The sequence below is a fragment of the Lipophrys pholis genome, assembly GCF_963383615.2.
Source record: "Lipophrys pholis genome assembly, chromosome: 2".
In the NCBI taxonomy this organism is placed as follows: Eukaryota; Metazoa; Chordata; class Actinopteri; order Blenniiformes; family Blenniidae; genus Lipophrys; species Lipophrys pholis.
The window spans coordinates 29,814,794-29,834,247 of record NC_137636.1 but is presented as its reverse complement, the minus strand read 5'-3'; the positions used below and the strand labels follow the sequence as shown (position 1 = coordinate 29,834,247).

Genomic DNA, 19,454 nt, shown 5'->3' with positions numbered 1-19,454 from the left:
TCATCGTCATTAACTCCGGGATGGACCTCTGACCAGAGAGCCAGAGGCGAGAAGGGTTCGAGATTTAAAAAGAACAAAAAAATAAATAAATATCAACCAGCTGTTCTGGTGATGGATTGTAAATTAAATAAAGCCTTTCAATCATCAGAAAAGCTACAGGAGTTTAGGCTACTTCCATGTGTCTGAGTGAAGAGAAACAGAGTAATGTGATAACTCACAAAGCAGCCAAAATATCCCAAGTGTTTCTTTTTTCTAATTTATTTAACTTCACAAATGGTTTCCATATGTTACATACGTTACAATCCAATAATGATGATCAGTAGTGTAAATTCCCCCTGATTTTTATCTTGGGAAATCGGTGCAGAATTCTATTACCAGCCTGTGTACAGTGCACCTTAAGAAAAGCCAGTGTTGGACGTGATTGGCAAAGACATTATTCTATCCTTGGTACCCTGCCGTTCCGGGATTACAGTGACGTCACGCTGATACCCTTGCATGGATGAATGCTAAAGAACTATAGAGCCACAAATAATAGCACAAGCAGAGTCCATATCTTGGAAGACTTACGTTATCCTTTAAGCCTCCTTCAGCTAACACAACAACATTATTTTTTTTTTGCTCTTAATAACGCTTAATTTCATTTCTTATCGGGTCCTTGGGGGGATTATTCATTCATATAAAACAATCTGCAGCTGGTGCCAGGCTAAAGTCTCCCTCCTATGAGTGAAGTCATCTATTATTGAGCGAAAGGCCGTGCGTGGAAATGTGTGTAAGACGGTGGATTTGAAGTAGAATTGGTTGCAATCGATCAAGGGTGAAGAATATTCCTGATGGTAACAAAAGAAGCCGCTATGTCTTTCTCGCAATTTGGATACCCTTACAATGCAACTTCACAGGTAAGGCACTTTGATTTTTCTTTCTGCCAGTCCTCACACAACACAGTGACTTTTTGTTTAAATGTTTCCTTGCATGATTTCACTTATCAGAACACTTTTGTTTTGTGAGAAACATTTATGGACTAGTGACGGCTTCGACAATGTTGACTGCTATTTTCGCGTCGGGGCTTTTGTTGTTGAATCAAATATCGATAAACCCGCACTCGTGTCCAATTACACTGAATTATGAATGAACTCACGTGTTTTTTCTGATGACAATAGAGATGAATGTCACCTATTGCACACTGCGAGGTGTAAATGGGCTGTTACGCATGCTGTGCACACTCGAAAACTTTCTATCCAAATTATAATGACATGTGGGATGCGATTATTATTTTTTCATAAAGCTTTTTAAAGCTTCATTAAAGCAGGTTTTGAACATTTAGAGGAACGATGATTGCTCTCAAATGACAAGTTATGAGAAGTGCAGGTTGGTGAGAGGACAGAAGTTGCTTCACTGGCAAAGTTATCATCTAACTTTTAGGTCGACAGTATTTTAGAAAGTAAAACAGTTATGTGAAAAACATTAAGAATTGGGAACTTGACGCTGACTTTTCGTCACGTAAACAGAAGTTTTCAAGTCGGTAACACTTTTACGCACGTTTTGCGCGCAGCTCTACTTCTTAAAACAATCCAAAGCTCAGTGATATTAGCACTTGTAGGCAAAATTAAATTAACTTTTATTAAATTCGTGCAAAAAAAAACAAAAAACAGCAGCGATAAAATAGACATGATCTGACTTGTGCCTTTCATTTCAAGAATCTCTAAAAAAAAAGTGACTTACCTTGAATTCAGGCAAATAACAGCCTTACAATAACACATTACTCGTAATAAATAAACTGCTAGAAACAGAAACAAACAAAAGCAGCTCTGATTGTTCTGTTGGTTGTTTTTTTTTCACTCGCTTTAACGCTTCGGGGTAACCGCCAGCGCAGCTTTGTTAAAATACATGTGTTTTCACGGTGCGTAACGCACAGCCAGAGTTGTCACAAAACAAAAAACATCCAGATAACAGCTGGACCAGCCAATGACCATTGTCTGTCCACGGTTCTCTTCATGCAGTTTTTCGTGTCGGCAAACCCCAGTACGACTTGCTGCGATTCGATTTCCAGGTCGGTCTCTGACGGGACAGGGAGCTCCCAGACCGCCGCCGCCGCCGCTGCCGCCGCCGCCTCCTTCTGCTGCCCGTCCTACGACAACCGGCTCCTGGCGAGCAGCCGGACGGAGCTCAACGCGGCGCTGGGGATGTACAGCTCTCCCTACGCCGCCGCGGCCGCAGCCAGCCAGAACTACGCCAACTACTTCCCCTACAGCACCGACCCATCCGCGATCTACTCCACTCTGGTGGGCTCAGTTGATACACAGAACGCATGGGGAGAGGGAGCGAGTGGGAGAGAAGGGGGGCTCAGGCTGATCGATCAGCTGGGTTTATCAATTTATCTCAGACTGCAAACATATACGTCTCGACAAGGCGTTTAATCCAACAGTAACTCTTATCTTCTTCCCCTTCAAAAGAAGGCGAGGGGGGAAGTTAGAAATAAATGCCATTGACATGACTGCAGAGTCAGAGAAAAGTTTCATCTGACTGAAATTCAAATTTATTGATGGAAATCCTCCTTTTGTTTTGTAATATTTATCTTTTTTTTCTTCTTCTATATTTGAAATGCACTAAGAAATCAATTTTACTACAGGGTTGTTTGTTTAAAAAGTGAGATTATTGTTGGATAATTTGCTAAATGGATATTTGTAGTGCAGCTGAAACTTTTCTTTAATATTTTTTTCATTGTATTTGAAGCAACCTGAGTTTGTTTTAAACTACTAAAACATTACAAAACTACAAAACAGACTACAAGATTCAAACTGTAAATAAATATAGATATTAAAGCTGCCACATTTATTTTAAACACACTGTTGTCGTGTATGGCAAATACTTTCCAGTGTAAATCCACTAGTCTGCAAGATTTGAGGCTACGAGCATAAAACCTGAATTGCATTTGTTGTAGTATATTATTTAAAATAATTTTCAGACAAATTACCTCATCAGAAAATGCTGAAACTTTTCCCTTGTGTTATTTTCTTCTTCTTCACAGAATCCACAGTATGACATTAAGGACAGCACAGGCACTTTACATTCGGGCATCACTCAGACCGCTGCATACTACCCGTATGATCACTCACTGGGACAGTATCAGTATGACAGGTAGGTTTCTTTTCATCAACCTTTGTCCAGTTTAGATATAGTACAACCCAGATATAAAAAAAAAAAGAAAGAAAAGTATTTGATTGTTCGTCATTAAAAGCAGTGTCTCATTGTGGGAAAACTGCCACATTTAGGTCAGAGGTCAAAGGAGAAATGCCATAGTGAGACCTGTTTTGAGTGAAGTTCCATATATTTGTAGCCAAGGGGAGGAGGAATATAGGACGTCTGAGCATGTTATACCCCACTTACTGCACAGAAAGGTGACACGCCTGAGTACATGTGTGCGTTTCTGTTTCCAGATATGGGACGGTAGACTTCAACGGCACGGCCAGGAGAAAGAACGCGACGCGCGAAACCACCAGCACCCTGAAAACATGGTTGTACGAGCACCGTAAAAACCCCTACCCCACCAAGGGGGAGAAGATCATGCTGGCCATCATCACCAAGATGACCCTCACCCAGGTGTCCACCTGGTTTGCCAACGCCAGGAGGAGGCTAAAGAAGGAGAACAAGATGACCTGGTCACCAAAGAATAAGGCCAACGATGACAGGAAAGACGACCTTAACAAGAGCGACCAAGACTGTCTCACCAAAGGTAATATGTGATCTACTTTCAAACCTTTGTGCAACAACAACAACAACAACAACAAAAAGCTCTTTTAAATGTTGGCAATGTCAGAAAGTTTTACAAACAATCTAAATATTAGATACTGGAACTTATTTTATTTTTATCTTGTCCCACAGATTCAAATGATTGCAAGGAGGAGAAAGATCTGCAGCTGAGTGATCTGGAGGACATGGATGAGGACGACTGCGACAAGCTGGACAGTGACTGTGAAAAAGTGGCAGCAGATGAACAGGACCTCCAGAGGGCCATGGTGACATCTGGAGTGTCTCAAAAAAGAGACTGCAGCTCTGAGCTGCACCTAAGTTTAACCAACAGCTTCCACCCTTTCCCCTGTGCCATCAAAAGTGTCACCAGCCTTCCTCCTCTCCCCTCTGACTTCCTGGATCCCGTAGTGTCCAAGACAGCTTCCTCCGCTGGCCCGGGGGCCGGAACACTGTCCCTGTCTCACTTTGAGGCATCGGATAAGCCACGGATTTGGTCTCTGGCGCGTACGGCGGCTTCAGGGGTCATACTGAGCCCTCAGCATCACGGCTCTGAGCTGAGGACAGGCAACACGACCGCGGATTGCCAGCTGCAGAGCACCAGACTTACAGGAGCTCCAACTGGACAGTGTGGGGGCATGAGGGGACTCCACGAATCCAGTGGTGTCCCCCCTGCTGAGAGCCCTTTCACCGAAGGCCCCTCTTTGCACTCAAAAATCTATGGCACCAGCAGCTACAGCCACAAGGGTCTCCAACTGCACTGCTCATCCTATGCTGCACTCCCAGACACATGCCAGTACTCCACAATTGAAGGTATGTCTGTCTTTTACCCGCAGGGTTTAACATAATATAACTACTTTTTGAAAAACTTGTGAGATGATAATGCAGTTATTTAGATTGTTTCATGCATTTATGGTCAATAGTCCTACGGAATAAGTTGCATTCCTCCAATTTTTGAACAAAAAAAAAAGAGGGATGTAAGTGCCTTCTGCCTACCTCAAAGCGAGATTCTAAAGCTGTGTTTTTATTTTCTTTTTTTCCCTTCGTGCAGGATTCTCTGGTGGCGGCAAAGCAGAGACACAGTCTTCTGACCTCAGCGAGGCCTGTGGGACTGTGCAGGATGACAAGGTCACTGCATTCAGACCAGTGATGAAGAGGTGAAGCAGGTGAGACGCTGCACTGAGCCGGAAGAAACCAGTTCAAGCCATGACATGTGCACACACAAACCAAGAAAAAAAAAAAAACAATAACAAATGCTTCCAGGTGCTCACACATGTGCACCAATTCCCCCTTTTTTTCTGTGGGGAAAATACCTTGTGATATTTTTTATTAATTGGTTTTACTAAAATGCATCAACTTTTCTCAGTTTTGATCCCATTTTGAATTGATTTGGGCCTATTATAATCCTTGATTTTCTTCTTTGTGTTTCCCCCCCCAGATCGCTGGAATATGTACCACAATAAATAATGGGGACATTTATTATGCACTAAAGGACACACTGGCCGAGCAGTGGCCTCGATATGACACATGAGAGCTACCTGCTGCTGCAGTGGGGGCTATCAAACTAATGGATGTGGCTATCATTTTGCACAACATTGTTTTTATGGTGTTAAAGACTTTATGCAACAATTCTACATGCAAAATTGTGAGGGTGGCCAGATAAAAACAAAACAAAAGAAAAGATTTTAATTAAACAAATAAAAAAACGGCCACATTTGTGTATGGCAATCGTGTAGTGTAGCAAACGTATTTATTTATCTGTGTATTTATTTATTTATTATTTCTCGTCTGTTTGAGTATTATTTAACGTGTTTATTGGTTGAATAAGTATCTAATTTAAGTGTTTTTGTTACATGTTTGGTTTCACTGTGGCTCGGTGTCTGTTTGCCTGATGTAAAAGAGAAAAAGCTTGTCGGATTTCAAAGCTGTGGATTTTCTTTTCTTTCTTTTTCTTTTTCTGTTTCTTTTTTTTTTTTTTTTTTGGTCGTTGTGTTAAAATGTGAAGCTTCTTCTGTGTTTGCCATTCAAGGAAATTTTTTCTAACAATACATTTTTTTTTTTTTTTCCCAAGAGCTCCCTCTGTGTGTGTGTTGTGGTCATTTTGTGGGGTTCGGCTCCCAATCAGCCAATTAAAAAACATTTGCGTGCGCGCGCTTGATCAAAGTTGCTGATCCTGACTCGACGCTCCGAAGCCCGCTGCGTCTGATGGAAGGTCATAATTCAGAAGGGGACGTGAGTGCAATCCACAAGTTGTGGAAGAAAGGGGGACACCCTCTCCCGCATTGTCAGCATCTAATCGGAAGTGGCATCAAACACTTTGTTACTGTTCAGGCCGAGCTGCGAGGCAGGGACATCAGGATGAATGCAGACTTTTGTCCCCCGAGTAGCGGAGCCGCTGCACTAACTTAACATTGTGTTAATTAAAAGGTCATTTGTAGGATCAAACCCAGCGGAGAGATTCACATGGTCCCGAGAAGTCCCTTTGATTTGGCTGTTTTGCTTATAGACGAGTCTACTTATGGGCTCCTCTCTCTATCGGAGACAGCTGGTAATAAGATGATCACTGTAGAGTCTCATCTGCACTGACGCCTCGAATTAAATCAAAACTTTTTGATCTTCACATTCCAAACTTTTTTTTTTTTTTTTTTTTAAACAATCAAACACAAGAGTAAACTAATCTCTGTTGGGATATTGATTTTGACGCGAGTCTTTTTTGCGCAACAATTAAAAAAAGTAAAAAAAAAGAGAGACACACTCCTCCTGAAATTACTCATTTTTCCTTTAAAGTCAAGAAGAGGTCTGTTTTTTTTATTTTGTACTACTTTCTGATCGGATATCCTTTCTTGATCCCTCAAATAATGAATTATGCCTAGAATTATATGCTCACATGTGAGGTGGGACTAAATTAGGAATTTAGGTCCGGTTCAAGCCAAACAGTTACACCATACTAAAATAAGAAAAAAAATAATTATATATATAAGGAATATATATATATATATATATATGGATCTTAAAGTGCAATGAAAGTTGGAAAAAGTCCTGTCAGTAATCCAGAATGTCCGTGGAGCAGGAGCAGATCATATTTTTAGACTAAAAGTGATTGGAAAAATAATAGCCCGCAAATATTCCTCACGAAAACGTCATTCGAGGTCGTATTGTTGGATTATGCCTGTAATAAAAGCCTCCTCAGTATTAGGGTGATTCAGGATCAATTGCAGAGGCGCTGTGGTCATCCCATGTGTCCTTGGCCAATGGCGGGGCTGTTATAACGCACGGAGCCGGGTAAATCCAGGAAAATCTACATGATGAGGACGAGGAAGGTCAGGAATAATAACTTAGGTCTACTTAAAAAAAAAAGTAAAAAGCCAATAAATGATCTGTAAGAGGTGGAAGCCAAAAACAAATATGTTTCTATTAGGCATTATTAAAAAAAAAGAAAAAGGTATTCTGTAACTATAGAAAAGTGATTCAAAGATCTGAATCTGGTATTACTGATTGACACAAGCCTGCCAGGAGCAGTAAAAAGAAGATCTGAAATTAAGCAGAGAAATAAGTCTGGGAGTTCTTTTTTCCAATGAACGTCACTGGTCTAAGAAAACAGAACATTTTAGGAGTTGGAGGATTTTAAACAGACAACAGGAGGGAAGAAAACATAAAAGTAAAAAAAAAAAAAAGGTTCAGTGTTCATCAAAGTACTGTTTACTCCATGTAACTGAGGCAGAGGTAGACAGAGGTAAAGGCAAAGGAATCCAGACCCTACCGTTTTCAAGAAGAACAAAATAAACAAAACAAACCCTGTCCATTTGATCAAAATGTCTCTTCTGCATGATCATAATAAGAAGGGAAACAGTTGAGTCAGAAGACACAAAATGATGTAAAACTCTCCAGCCTGCATGGAGTGACAGGTCTGGATGTAAAGTTTCATCATCACTCTGCAGGCTGATAAGTGTAACAACAGGCCTGGTAATGACAAGCTGCTAACAGGGAGCTCCCTCTGCCCTCCTCAGCTGTAATCAGTCATGATGCCTGACGCCTTGTTCTTTACATTAAAATCCAGGGCCCGGCATGTATCAAATATTTACAACCAGATTTAATTAAATGGCAGGCTGTAAAGAAAAGCTGCCTTTTGCTATTGAAGGTAATGATGCATGCGCAATGGGATTACCACCATCGAGACGTACCTGGGGGGAGGGAAGGCACACATAATGGCCATGATGGGCTCATATAGCGGCGTATGCCTCAAGCAGCTAACAGGTCAATTACTCTGTCCCATACATTGTGTTTTACATATGGCGAAAGCAGCTGTACAGAGGAGAGGTAATCAAGAGATACACCAGCCAGCTGTAAATGAGAGCTGATGTATAGATGCTTAGGTTCTGGAACTTCATTGTTGTTATTTTTTTAACAAGAATGTTTACAATGGATGCATGATGTTCGGACAAAGTGTCCCTTATTCAAATTGTTGTTGTTGGATATCCGGGTTAGAAACATACAAGATTTTGTTGTCTGTGTGACATCTGTTAATCTGAGGCCAGACAAGAAATCTGTGACAAACTGGAGTGTTAGAGAATAATACATTTCTTAGGTAGCCTATGTGCCCAACCAAATCTCCCTAATACATGCCTTGGTTCTGGTAAATTACATTTTTCATCAGGGAGGAAGGAGGGTGAAATGCTGGGTGTCTATGAGAGCATGTTCGTATAATCCAAAACAGATTTTAGATAATCTGTGAATGAGGCACAAATATGCCCAAAAAAACAAGCAATAGTAAACATGAATACTTAAACAGGTTTAACAGTTTTAATCTCTGACCAACCCTTGCGCGGAAAACCAGAGGGTGCCTCATCCAAATTTTAACACCAAACACCTCCATAGTGAATGCTGACTGTAGCCCCCCCCCCCCCCCCCCCCCCCAACCCCCACCACCTCCGCCACCCGCCCACTATGGTCCTACATCATTAGTCTTTTGTGGGTCAAGTTGCTGCTTTTGCCCCATGCTCACTTCAAGTCAACCGGCCAAATGAGTGTCAGAAATGACAAAGGTCATGTGAAGCAAGTGACTTTAACATAAAACATATACAGGAGAAGACCTAGAATTGTAAATAAAAGATGACAAAGACATTTCTGACTTTTACATAAATATGCATCTTCACTTGCAAACAGTGGTCAAATTTACACAAGATTAAATTTTGGCTAAACAACAAATCGTTGCATGACATAACACTGCGGGCAGGTTTTTGTATTATGTATTATTGTAGCATTTACTGATAATAATAGCTGCATTTATATTGTGGATATGTAATCTTTAGTTATCAGTCCGCCAGACTGATACTACACTGGTTATATGATATAATCTGGTAAGAGATGTAAGCAAAGATAACTTTGAATAAAAAAAAATTCTGTTTACAAAGAGTCCAGTACCAGAATGCCTCAATACGGCCTAAATATGATGAAAAGACATTAAACTGAGCCCGCATGAGTAAATAGTTAATTTCTTAAGAGACAGGTTTAATGTTATTGATGAAAATATTTCTCTTCCATCACATGTCCATCACAGGGCAAACGCACAGACATATACACACAATGCCCACCTTGAAATACAACTAAAGTATATAATCTATGTCTCTATTGTGAGTCAGAGGCCAGCCTGCATGATTTGAGAGGCAATGAGTTCAGCATGGAACCTCAACTTGTGCTTGGTTTGTGCGTTTATTGTTTCCACTGCTTTTTCCATTAGCAGAGTTCATTAAGGACCTGCTAGCAGCTCAACAATGACTGTTGTATGTTGCGGGATAATATGCCGTAGGTCAATGAGGGGTTAACTTCTGACAAAGCACTGTCAGGAACATCGATCACATGTGCACTTCAAATTTAGGTCCTGACTTAATGAGCATGTGCCCGAGATGTAAAAGAATATGAATTATTCTGACACGATATCAATAGCCTCTTTGTATAAATAGTAGCCGTAATAACAACAACAACATTGCAAACAATAATTTGCCCTCCAGTCTGACAAAGGAGGCAGCATGGAGGTGCCATTTGATGTGTCCCACGCTGGGCAGCTAAGGCTCATAAAACAAAGTCTTTGTACCAATGGCTCAGAGTTCAGATGATGGGGACAATATACACACTTCATTACATTTTGTCAAAAGGCGCAATGAAATGTGTGTGGGACATTGTTTCTGTGCATGTCTCCCTCCATGGAATTTCTGATTGCCGATGTTGGTACAAGGTCTCTGCTAATGAGTTTTGTCAAAGACAATTACAGACTTGGTGGAATGGCCAGAGAGGGGATGAAAAGCTGGCTTTGTGTGGGTTGGGTAGATGTTGCACTGCGACCCCTGCTTCCTTCTATACCCTGCGTTTGACCTGTGCTTTATCATGTCCGAAAAAAAGAAGAAAAAAAACCACCGCACCGGGCCCGAGTTCCATACTTGAGGCAGAGTGATCCGGTTGTGCACCTTGTCTCCCCCACTTTTTCACCGGATCCCAGCATTCGCTCTCTGGAACGCAAAGTGACGTTAATGCTGCCTTTTCCCAGGGCCTTACTTCTTTTGTAGACCTTCATTCGCTTCAGAGTGAGACGAGGTCTTCAAGTCTACTCTGACCCGGTGAGTGTGGGAATCAGGACTTGTGACTCAATTGCTGATGAGAGACAAAAGTTTCTCTTTCAACTGTGGTTGAAGTGATACTGCGGTATGAAGCTTCCAGTCACCCTGTACCAAAGCTTCACATCTTTGCTTTAATGGCTTCCACCGCCCGTCTCTTGAGTCTATTCTGGTCTTATTTCCACGACTATACCCGCAGGACCTGGTCAATATGTAGCCTTCTTCGTCCAACTGTAGGTATGGGGAAAAGAGGAAGTTGGTATTCGTGTAGTAATGATTGACGTTTTTAATTTGAAGACAGAAATATACAAAGAAGCCGCACTGGATGAAATACAATTTATCTCCACGTGGAGCTTGTTTTGCACCCATGTCCTCTTGTCCCTGTTTTCTTAATTGTTTGTTTGCGTGACTGTCAGTTTTCTCATATTGCCTTGAGGTCAGCGCCACCAGCATCGGAATAATCTTCTGTGCCATTTTAATGCCCTTTAATAATCCCCTTGCATCTCATATTTTTAATCTCGTGCTCTCCTTCTGTTTTTCTTCCCTTTTACGTTGGGCATCTGTTGGCCTTTAATGCCTGCTGCTGACTCTCGATTTGACTTTTAAACATGGTATATCAAGTTAAAGCTTGACCACATAATGGATGTAAATTTCGAACTCTGCAGTTTTAGACAAGCCATGAAAAAGCTGCGAATTTAACACCAATAATAGCTACGGAACATAACACACTTTGTCGGCTCGCGGTCCATGAATCACATGAAAGAGCAGCCAGACATCATGTTCCTGACAGTGACAGTGTACTGACACTGAAATAACACGTTGGAGGTTGGTGTCTCGGCTGCGGCCGAGCAGGTGGAGGCTGCGCTGTATTCATTCCCCTTCGTTGCTCACTGCCCGTGTTCATTTTACACCTCATACACACTTCCTGCAAACCACGAGTTCTGATTTTCCACAAAGGAAATCACAGATATTTCATTAGTCACATTATAAATTAACTTTATTGCTGTACTCAAATGACTCTGACGAACTCATCAATTCTACACTTTCCTACTGAAATGGAGTCGTAACGAGACCATACTGGGCCTGAGCGGCCTCAAACTGCAGACGAAGTTGGTTTCGAGAGCTGCACGAATGTTAGCGGACATCCAATATGCAGTATGGTGCAAAGCCATATGATTGACGAAAACACTTAAGCACATGATGGTAGTGTCTTTTTTTCCTCTGTTGTCACTAATTTACACCGAGGTTGTCTCCCTCCCTCCGTCTTCACAACACTCCCAAAGCTCTTACCGCACACTTCATGACCTCAGCCACATGCCTGCCTCCTGGGGAGGCATGCTGCAGAAATGATCCATCTGATTGGCCAGATATGTTGACAGAGAAAACACATTCACGCTAATTTTAAGGTCAGCAGTTAACTTTATATGCATGTTGTTGAGTTGTGGGAAGAAACCAGATTAGAATCGAACTGGCTCGGTAAGCCAAAAATGCCAACCAAGCTTTTTTTCCAGAATACCTCATTATATTATAGTTCATCCTGTTTGTGTGGTCATTTCTAAGTTGTTTTCCAGAAAAGCTTCAACTACATTTCCTTTCAGGATGAATAAATAAGTCCCAAACTTTAAAAGGACCTACAGCGATTCACTTCTGTAACCTTGCATTATATTGACACAAATTACACCCAGTATCAAACTTTCTGCTTTGAATAATTCCGGTCGATCTGCAGTAAAAATTGAAGTCACAATAGGTTTATTTTTGTGAGGCTGTACAGGTGACAGGCTGCAGAGCTGTTCATTTGGGCTGCAGACAGAAACGATGTTCAGCAACAGTATTGTGCAAAGCAGCGGCAGCACTATCAATTCTCCTCAATTTATGTCTCCAATTTCCCCGAGTTCAGCCTGTGCCAACATCACTGTAGATTTGACAGATGAAGTCCAGCATGTGAAGCCAGCAGCTTGTCTCTCTTGGAGACTCTACACCTGACATTTTTTTTTTCTCCCTTCTTCCCCCGATGTGCAGTACAATGAGTAGCAGTAGCACCTATAATGAACAGCCTCCTCCAACCCGAACACGGAGTATTTCCACTACATTAGTTTCATTGGCATCACGCGGGCAGGAGGAAAACTCGCAGCAGGGCTGTGTAACAGTATGGCGCCGACAGCACACTCCTCCACTGGGCTCTGCTTGGGGGCCTGCCTCTCTGTGTGAAGCTCCTGTGTAGGATTAGACTCCGGTGTGCAAGTCAAATGGTTCCTAGCTAATGGAGTCTCCACACCTGCCTGATGTCTACATCAGCTCTGCTTACTGTTGCCCGTGGCCCTCGTATGTCGTGCAGACGAACAGCGTCTACGCATGATCACAGACTGTATCGTTACCGTGACAAAGATGACCCCGAAAGGACGTGAGTGCGTCGAGGACACAAATTACGGACAGCCATTTAGAGTACCTACTGGAAGATCTTGGTCAAAAACAAAAGTAAATTATGGCGTGGCTGGGCTGTAAATCAATTTACATCCTTTATATGGGGCTGTATGGAGGCCATGAAATGTGAAAAGTGGCATTGTTTATGACAAACAAACCGAATGGGCTCTCATCGAGTGACATCAATGCATTGGGGCCGTAAAAGGTCCCCGACAACAAGTGCGTGGGGCGGCTCCAAACAAAGCGTTGTTGTTGCGGTGGCATGACGTGGCTTTGATACGAGTGGAGGCATCAAAGAGGGGCCATTGCAACACGCTCAACACGCAGCGAGGTAAACAGCTGAGGGGAGCGAGAGAGCGAGAGAGAGAGAGAGAGAGAGAGAGAGATTAGGAGGGGAGAAGGGTGAGAGCAGTGGAAGGAGGTGACACACACACACACACACACACACACACACACACACACACACACACACAGACCACACATTTTCAAAGTTCACTCTTAAACACAGAACGCTCATAAAAGTACAGCTCCCATTATTCACGGGTGGGATTTCTCTCGCTCTCTCCTACAGCATGCAGGCAAACAGCCCAAAACCCTCGAGCTGTGTCAAATGATGGAGCATCATAATTACGCCCTTTTTATTGGCCATCCTATTCCAGCTATGACTGATGCAGCTCCCAACCCCAAAGTGTTTCCATTTGCACTTTCATGTGGTAGCCGAGGAGAGAAGCCACGGCTCGCCTGCCTTTCAAAGGTAGGCCTGACAAATATTTATGGCCCGGTGTGAAGTCACTTTTAATCACAGCTGGCTGGTGACCTGTTCCCGAGGAATCTGGCTGCTGCAACACGCTTATCTCCTCTCCTTTAATAAATGAGCCTCCAAAGGGCCCACTGTGCTTGCATTATGCGGTTGTCTAAAAATAATAACTGACACATTTCTTTAGAATCACTCATAATCAAGAACCCCCGAGGTGGCAAATGCAGGATCCTGCTGGAACATGGCAGAACTAAATCAATGACCTCCCTCTACTGGTCAGAGGCCAAACTACAGTGGAGTGAATTGGCAGCCTCTTGACTGACTGCTTTAATGAGCAGAGCAGAAAAAGGAAAGGTGAGTCTGGGAATAAATTTTAGCTCCTGAAACATTACGTTTAGTTTGTAGTCATGTACACACAGAAGAATGCAAACTGAGAAATTAGCCAAATCCCATGAACCTAAATCCCTTTAAAAGTCTCAGACAACACAATTTGTCGAACAAACACAAGTTCAGTCCTTGAAATGTGCTGTAAATCCCCTGGATGTTAGCATAGGCAGCCAAATGTATGATTTGTAGCAAAAAGAAGATATATGTAGATCAAGTACTATTAACAGAAATTACCTCAAGCTCCCAGCGCTCACATCCAAGCCTAAAACTGAAATCGCTTGCTATGGCATTAAACTTTTTCACTATTGTCACTGTTTGAAATCCCCAGTGTGTTTCATGCTGTCCAGTTTGAAGCCTAGATTTATGACACCAATATGTTCTTTTCCATGCTTTAACAGCCTAAAAGGCAATACGGAGGGGGGATGGGGGGGGGGGATCCCACAGTGAAAACAGATATTTTCCTCCATATTAAGGGTTATAAAGAGAGTGATCCCTAAAAATGAAAGCCATAAATCATTTCTCTCCATGATTATGCCATTAACAGGAGCATGGTTTTGTCGTTTAGGTCATGCTAATAGTTTCGGCTTGAGGTTGTGGCCGTGCAGCGACTCGTGTTCCCACTCGCCAGGCACTGCTGAGAGCTGAGTTTGACTCGGTGGTCCTGTGTTAGTGCCTCTGCTTTCTCAGCTTGATCACTGTCGACGTTGGCTGCATCTGCTCTGGATTTTGCCTTTTCTTCTTCGACCCCCCCTCTCCATCGACTTCCAATTGGAGTAGCTATATCAGGCCCTGGTTGTGGTCTTCCAGAGAGACCCCACGACAAACTATCACAGCATTTTGCACTCTGCAAAAAGCACCGGATGCCAGTAGAGTACATATTAAATTTGTTACTAATTTTAAACTTGGCATGTTGGACCACGAAACTGCCACTCGCTCACTGAAACCAGGCGGGTTCAGCCCCACTGCGACCACAACCACAATACAAACAAAGCATATGGAACAGCAGCTCCCAGTGTACTACTGACAGTAAATGTTTAGAAAGGGAACTTTTAAAAATAACCCCAAGTAATAGAATTAGTGGCAGTGAGGCGTCTGACAGCATGTTTTCCCAGGTTTTTTTTCCCTGAGTTCTCTACCAGATTGGAATAATAGTTTGTGCAAGCATGACCGAATCTAAGAAAAGGATGAAGTGGCTGTTGTGTTTCTAAGATCAATCTCACGATCGGCCTGTGGCTCGGGGAAATTCTTGGCTACGTTATTTTAGTAGTGTCCCCTCCAGAGCACTTCTGAGGGCAAATTCAGAAAAACAACAAAAAAAAACATTTTAATAACTACTTCACCTTGCACCTGCTGTGATAGTTAATAGCAGTGAGGGTGGTGTGAAACAACACCTGTGAAAGTGCACTAAAAGCAAGTTGCTTTGTATATTGGTCCGATGGTGGACATGTGAGCTCAGTGTCAGTGTGAAATCACTGCCATTAGCACCCAGCTTCCTGTGGTTTTGGAACTCCATCTTTTCTGGTGACAAGGTTGTGAGGTGAGTTTCATAGGTGTGTGTCAATGTGTGTGGCTGTCTGACAGTGTGAAACTCGCTGCGACATGCTCTGGTTTCTTTCCCCCTTCTTCCCTCCAGCTCAGGGCCATTGTCTAAGTGGCTCTGTTAAAACAGGATGTTGCTGCTGGGCCCCAGCTGTGTCTGTCACCCATGGAACTGCAGTGACCTCTAGAGACAGCTCCCTCCACATACAGTGCAGAGGCAACCTGAGGTGATATGGCACAAATTAGGTGAGGTCGGAATGTGTGTTAGTTTGTGTATATGCGTCAAACTGCAGAATGGACAAAAGTAGATACTCCCTTTAAATGCACGTGCACAGGACAGGATAAACATTCATGCAAAACAAATCATGTCCACGTCAGCGCTCGCATGCACTGAAAACACACAGAAAAGACCCTGGGCCACCCTGCAGATCACCCTGATCAGTGTGAGAGCCACGTCCGCTCTGATCTAATATGTTTAGCAAACATTCATTTACTCGAGCCAATCAATAACACGGAGGAGCATGTGTTTATGACTCTGTCTTAACTCGCTCAGTTCATCTGCAGTTCATTGAAGCTGAAACACTGCTCAACCCTCGAGCCTGCTCCAGTCAGTGACCAGTTTATCAGTTATCTTTATCTTACAAATTCAGAGGGGAGTTGTTATTTTATGCTGTGTTTTCAGAACAAATGTGTCTGTCTCGAGCTGTGAGGTAAAATCTTTGACACGACTACTTGCCACAGGAGAGAGGCCAAATAGTATTTTACGGTTCCTCTTAGCAAATAGAAAATGTTTTGATAAGGAAGCAGATGGAGATACATTTCCAACTCATTCTGATGTGCAAAACCGCCACACCAAACGAGAGAATGTAACCTTCAGTTGCACTATGAAAGTAGGGGGACGCTCGAGAAAGGAAAGGGGGGGGGGGGGGGGGGGGGGGGGGAATTTTACCACATCTTCAAACATGCTGAATGATTCGCTATGGTGCCTTTACACCCCAAAATTCCCAAGGTAGAAAATTATCCTGAATAAAACCTTCCAAAATGTAGCTGTGAATCAATATCAGATGCAGGCTGAGTTTCATTTGAGGGAAACCGGTGCTTGCTTTAACTCTCCGCTGAGGAAAATAGAGTATCCAGTAAAGAATAGAGCTCATTCACACTCCCCAAGTGCAGTAAAGCCATTTTATATGGGTAGTTATTATTGTTATCATAATTATCATTCTGCGTGTACTATAAAACTGGATGATGGAGAATATATGGATGGCTGAGGCTGCAAATAATAGCTGTGGTGGAGGGTTGTAAAGCTGTCCCCTCGTTTCTAGTGGTAGAATAAATAATGGGCGCACATGCTCACATCTACATGCATCGGAAATCTGTTTTGTTCTCTGAGGTAAGTATGAACTGTGATGTCAACTGAGATATTTATAGGTCTTTACTGTAGATTTATTGCTTAAAGTAATTAAAGTCGCTCAGATTTATTTTATTTTTTTCCATAAGTTTCGTAAGTCTGTTTCACAGTATGTATGGGGAAAAAGTGTGTAAAATGATGTAGCAGAAAGCAGTATGGTTAGACAATACACACCCCAGGTGTCACTGTGTTCATTGCTTTATGTATGTATGTGTGTGTGTGTGTGTGTATTTACAGTGCGGTATGTGATTCCCATTAGCTATGTACAGTACAGTACGGGGGCCGGTGCACAGATGCCCTGAGTGGTGCCATACGGCCGATGGCTCATTAGAGCTCAGATGGAAGACATGAATCAAAGGAGGAGAGGAGAGGAAACAATCAATCTGCCTAATGGGAATCCCCTGTGAGGAGCGTGGGCCAGCCGTTCCAGTGCAGCTGTAGCCGCTTTTATATGTGACCTCCCAGCTTAAACGACCCTCCAAAAAACGTTGCCGCTTGCAGTGATGTCGCCACCGTCGCCACCGCCCCAAAGCAAAGGACACACACACACACACACACCGAAGGACACCCCGGCCCACAACAAGCTATTAGCCCCGGGGCCTCCCACAGCGTACGTGGGCGCTGTACAGCGGTGATGTGGTTTCCTAAGCAAAGCCTGGGAGACTTTGGGTTCCCATTTGTCTCCTGCACATGTGTCGTCCATATTCAGGGAGTGACACCCAGCATGTGGCAGGCAACGAGGCACAGGAACTGGATTTATGGCACAAAGGGTGTCTGTGTCCGATGAGGTATGCACAAATTGTATGTTTACTGTCAGCAAGCGACGTTGTGGCCAAGATCAAGACATCACTGTTGTGGTACAGCTGTAAAGTAGCCTTTCATGAGGTCAAGGTTCGGTGTCATACCTGAACTTCTCGCCCCCCCCCCTTTCCCACTTTAGCCCTCAGACAGCTTTCACACACTCTGATCTGGTACACGGCGTGATGCCTGCCCGCTGAAAACTACTTATCTATTCAGTGTAGAGTTGCCAGCGGCCCTTTAAGAATTGAGTTATGCTAAACAGAGGTTGATTTAAACCAGAGGTTGACCCCTGACCCGAGCGTAGAGGATAATGTCCCAGGCAAGGAGAGCAAAGTCCTGTTACCATCCATGAATCAGGCCTCCACCGACATTATTTCAAAATTGCTTAGTTGCATGGAACTCCCTTTAGTGCTGAACGGACTTTCATAAAATTGATTTTCTGAGTACACCCTTTTAGCAGCTATAAGCTTGAAATATGAACCCTTCATTGCTGAAAGCATTTCATTTTTTTTGCCCCTGTGACTAATGATCCAGGGAAGAAGTGTGTTTGAAATTCTCCTCAGCAGCCATTTCCATAATTAAACACTGCTAATTATAGAGCTTTGGCTGACTTTAAACAAACAGGCAGCGGTAGCGGAGCATGCTTTCGCACCTTCCGTTTGGAAATTTATGCAAATCGTATACATATCGTGTGTTTTCTTCGATGAAACTGACAATGTTAAACATCACACAGTAACAGAGAGCAATGCTGAGGAGAAGCCAGACGAGCCGTTTGAAGGAAAAACCCTGCTCAGGTATTATATTCTGTGCGGAGAGGATCAAAAACTCACACTGCAAAAGTATCAGATGATTGAATGTGTCCACACACGTGTCTGTACACCATGTCTGTGCATACATGAATATGCATTCATTCATTACTATGAGTGCCCTATAGTAGAAAAAAGCTGCTGTCTGGGCCAACAAACAGTTCTGCATTGTTGACTCCGGTGCTATGATACTGCTTGTCAATTTATCAGCCTTTGACAGCAAGCCACTAGAAGCCATTATATCAGACAAATGAAAATTATATATGAAGATTAACATCAAGTCATTTGTTAGGCAGAAAATAATACTGCTGGAAATAAACAGGGCACAGAACTGAAAGCTATGCTGCCAGTAATTCACATATCAACAGCATTTAAATTATTAAAAAGATTGGAAATCATAATTGGCCATATATTTTTCCCATTCTTCTCCACACAAATGGCTCGCCTGGGGTACTTGACATTCAACGGTGGTTTGTAATGTAAATGACAAAACGCATTTCCTCCATATCTTAACAGCGGATGGAGTGATTGACTACTGAATATAAGCAAGCTACAGGTGGGGGTCAATTATCATTTGAATAATCGAGCATCAGTGGCTGCCTGGCTTGACTGTGAAGTGTGACACATTTTTATCTCTATGCATTTCAATGAAGTCATACTGGTACATAAAAGGTTATCACCTAGGAAACATATTTGCCTAGGCGCAAGTTAAACAGCCAAGTGAGATCAGCATAGATATTCAATTTAACCAGTCAACCCTGACCTATAAATATTTCAACAAAACCCAATGAGGACCCTCCCTCCTCGCTCAACCCCCCTCTTTTCCCTTCTTTGATCCAATTCCATTTCGGCAGCGGGAGATACGAGGGAAGAGAAGGAGGAAGGATGGGGGGTGGGGGGGGTATGAGAAAAGGAAGTCAAGCACATTGTAGCTTATCTATTAAGTGAATTGTTTAATGCATCTGCCATCTTTTCACCCGAGG

General features: G+C 42.8%; 1 protein-coding gene across 2 annotated transcripts; it reads left to right on the top strand.

The window, feature by feature from the left end:
- Window positions 1-518: 518 nt before the first annotated feature.
- Window positions 519-5,904, top strand: irx6a (iroquois homeobox 6a; the record flags this gene model as incomplete). Of its 2 annotated transcripts, none has more annotated exons than XM_080489511.1 (7): window positions 519-896; window positions 2,048-2,279; window positions 3,026-3,135; window positions 3,435-3,730; window positions 3,880-4,557; window positions 4,796-4,910; window positions 5,183-5,904. In XM_080489511.1, 6 exons carry the CDS (start codon window positions 883-885, stop codon window positions 4,903-4,905), a joined length of 1,440 nt encoding a protein of 479 aa, XP_080345637.1. In that variant the 3' UTR covers window positions 4,906-4,910; window positions 5,183-5,904. The 2 variants fall into 2 exon arrangements, with proteins under 2 accessions (XP_080345637.1, XP_080345638.1); XM_080489512.1 differs by having other exon boundaries at window positions 831-896; window positions 1,998-2,279.
- Between the last annotated feature and the right edge of the window lie 13,550 nt (window positions 5,905-19,454).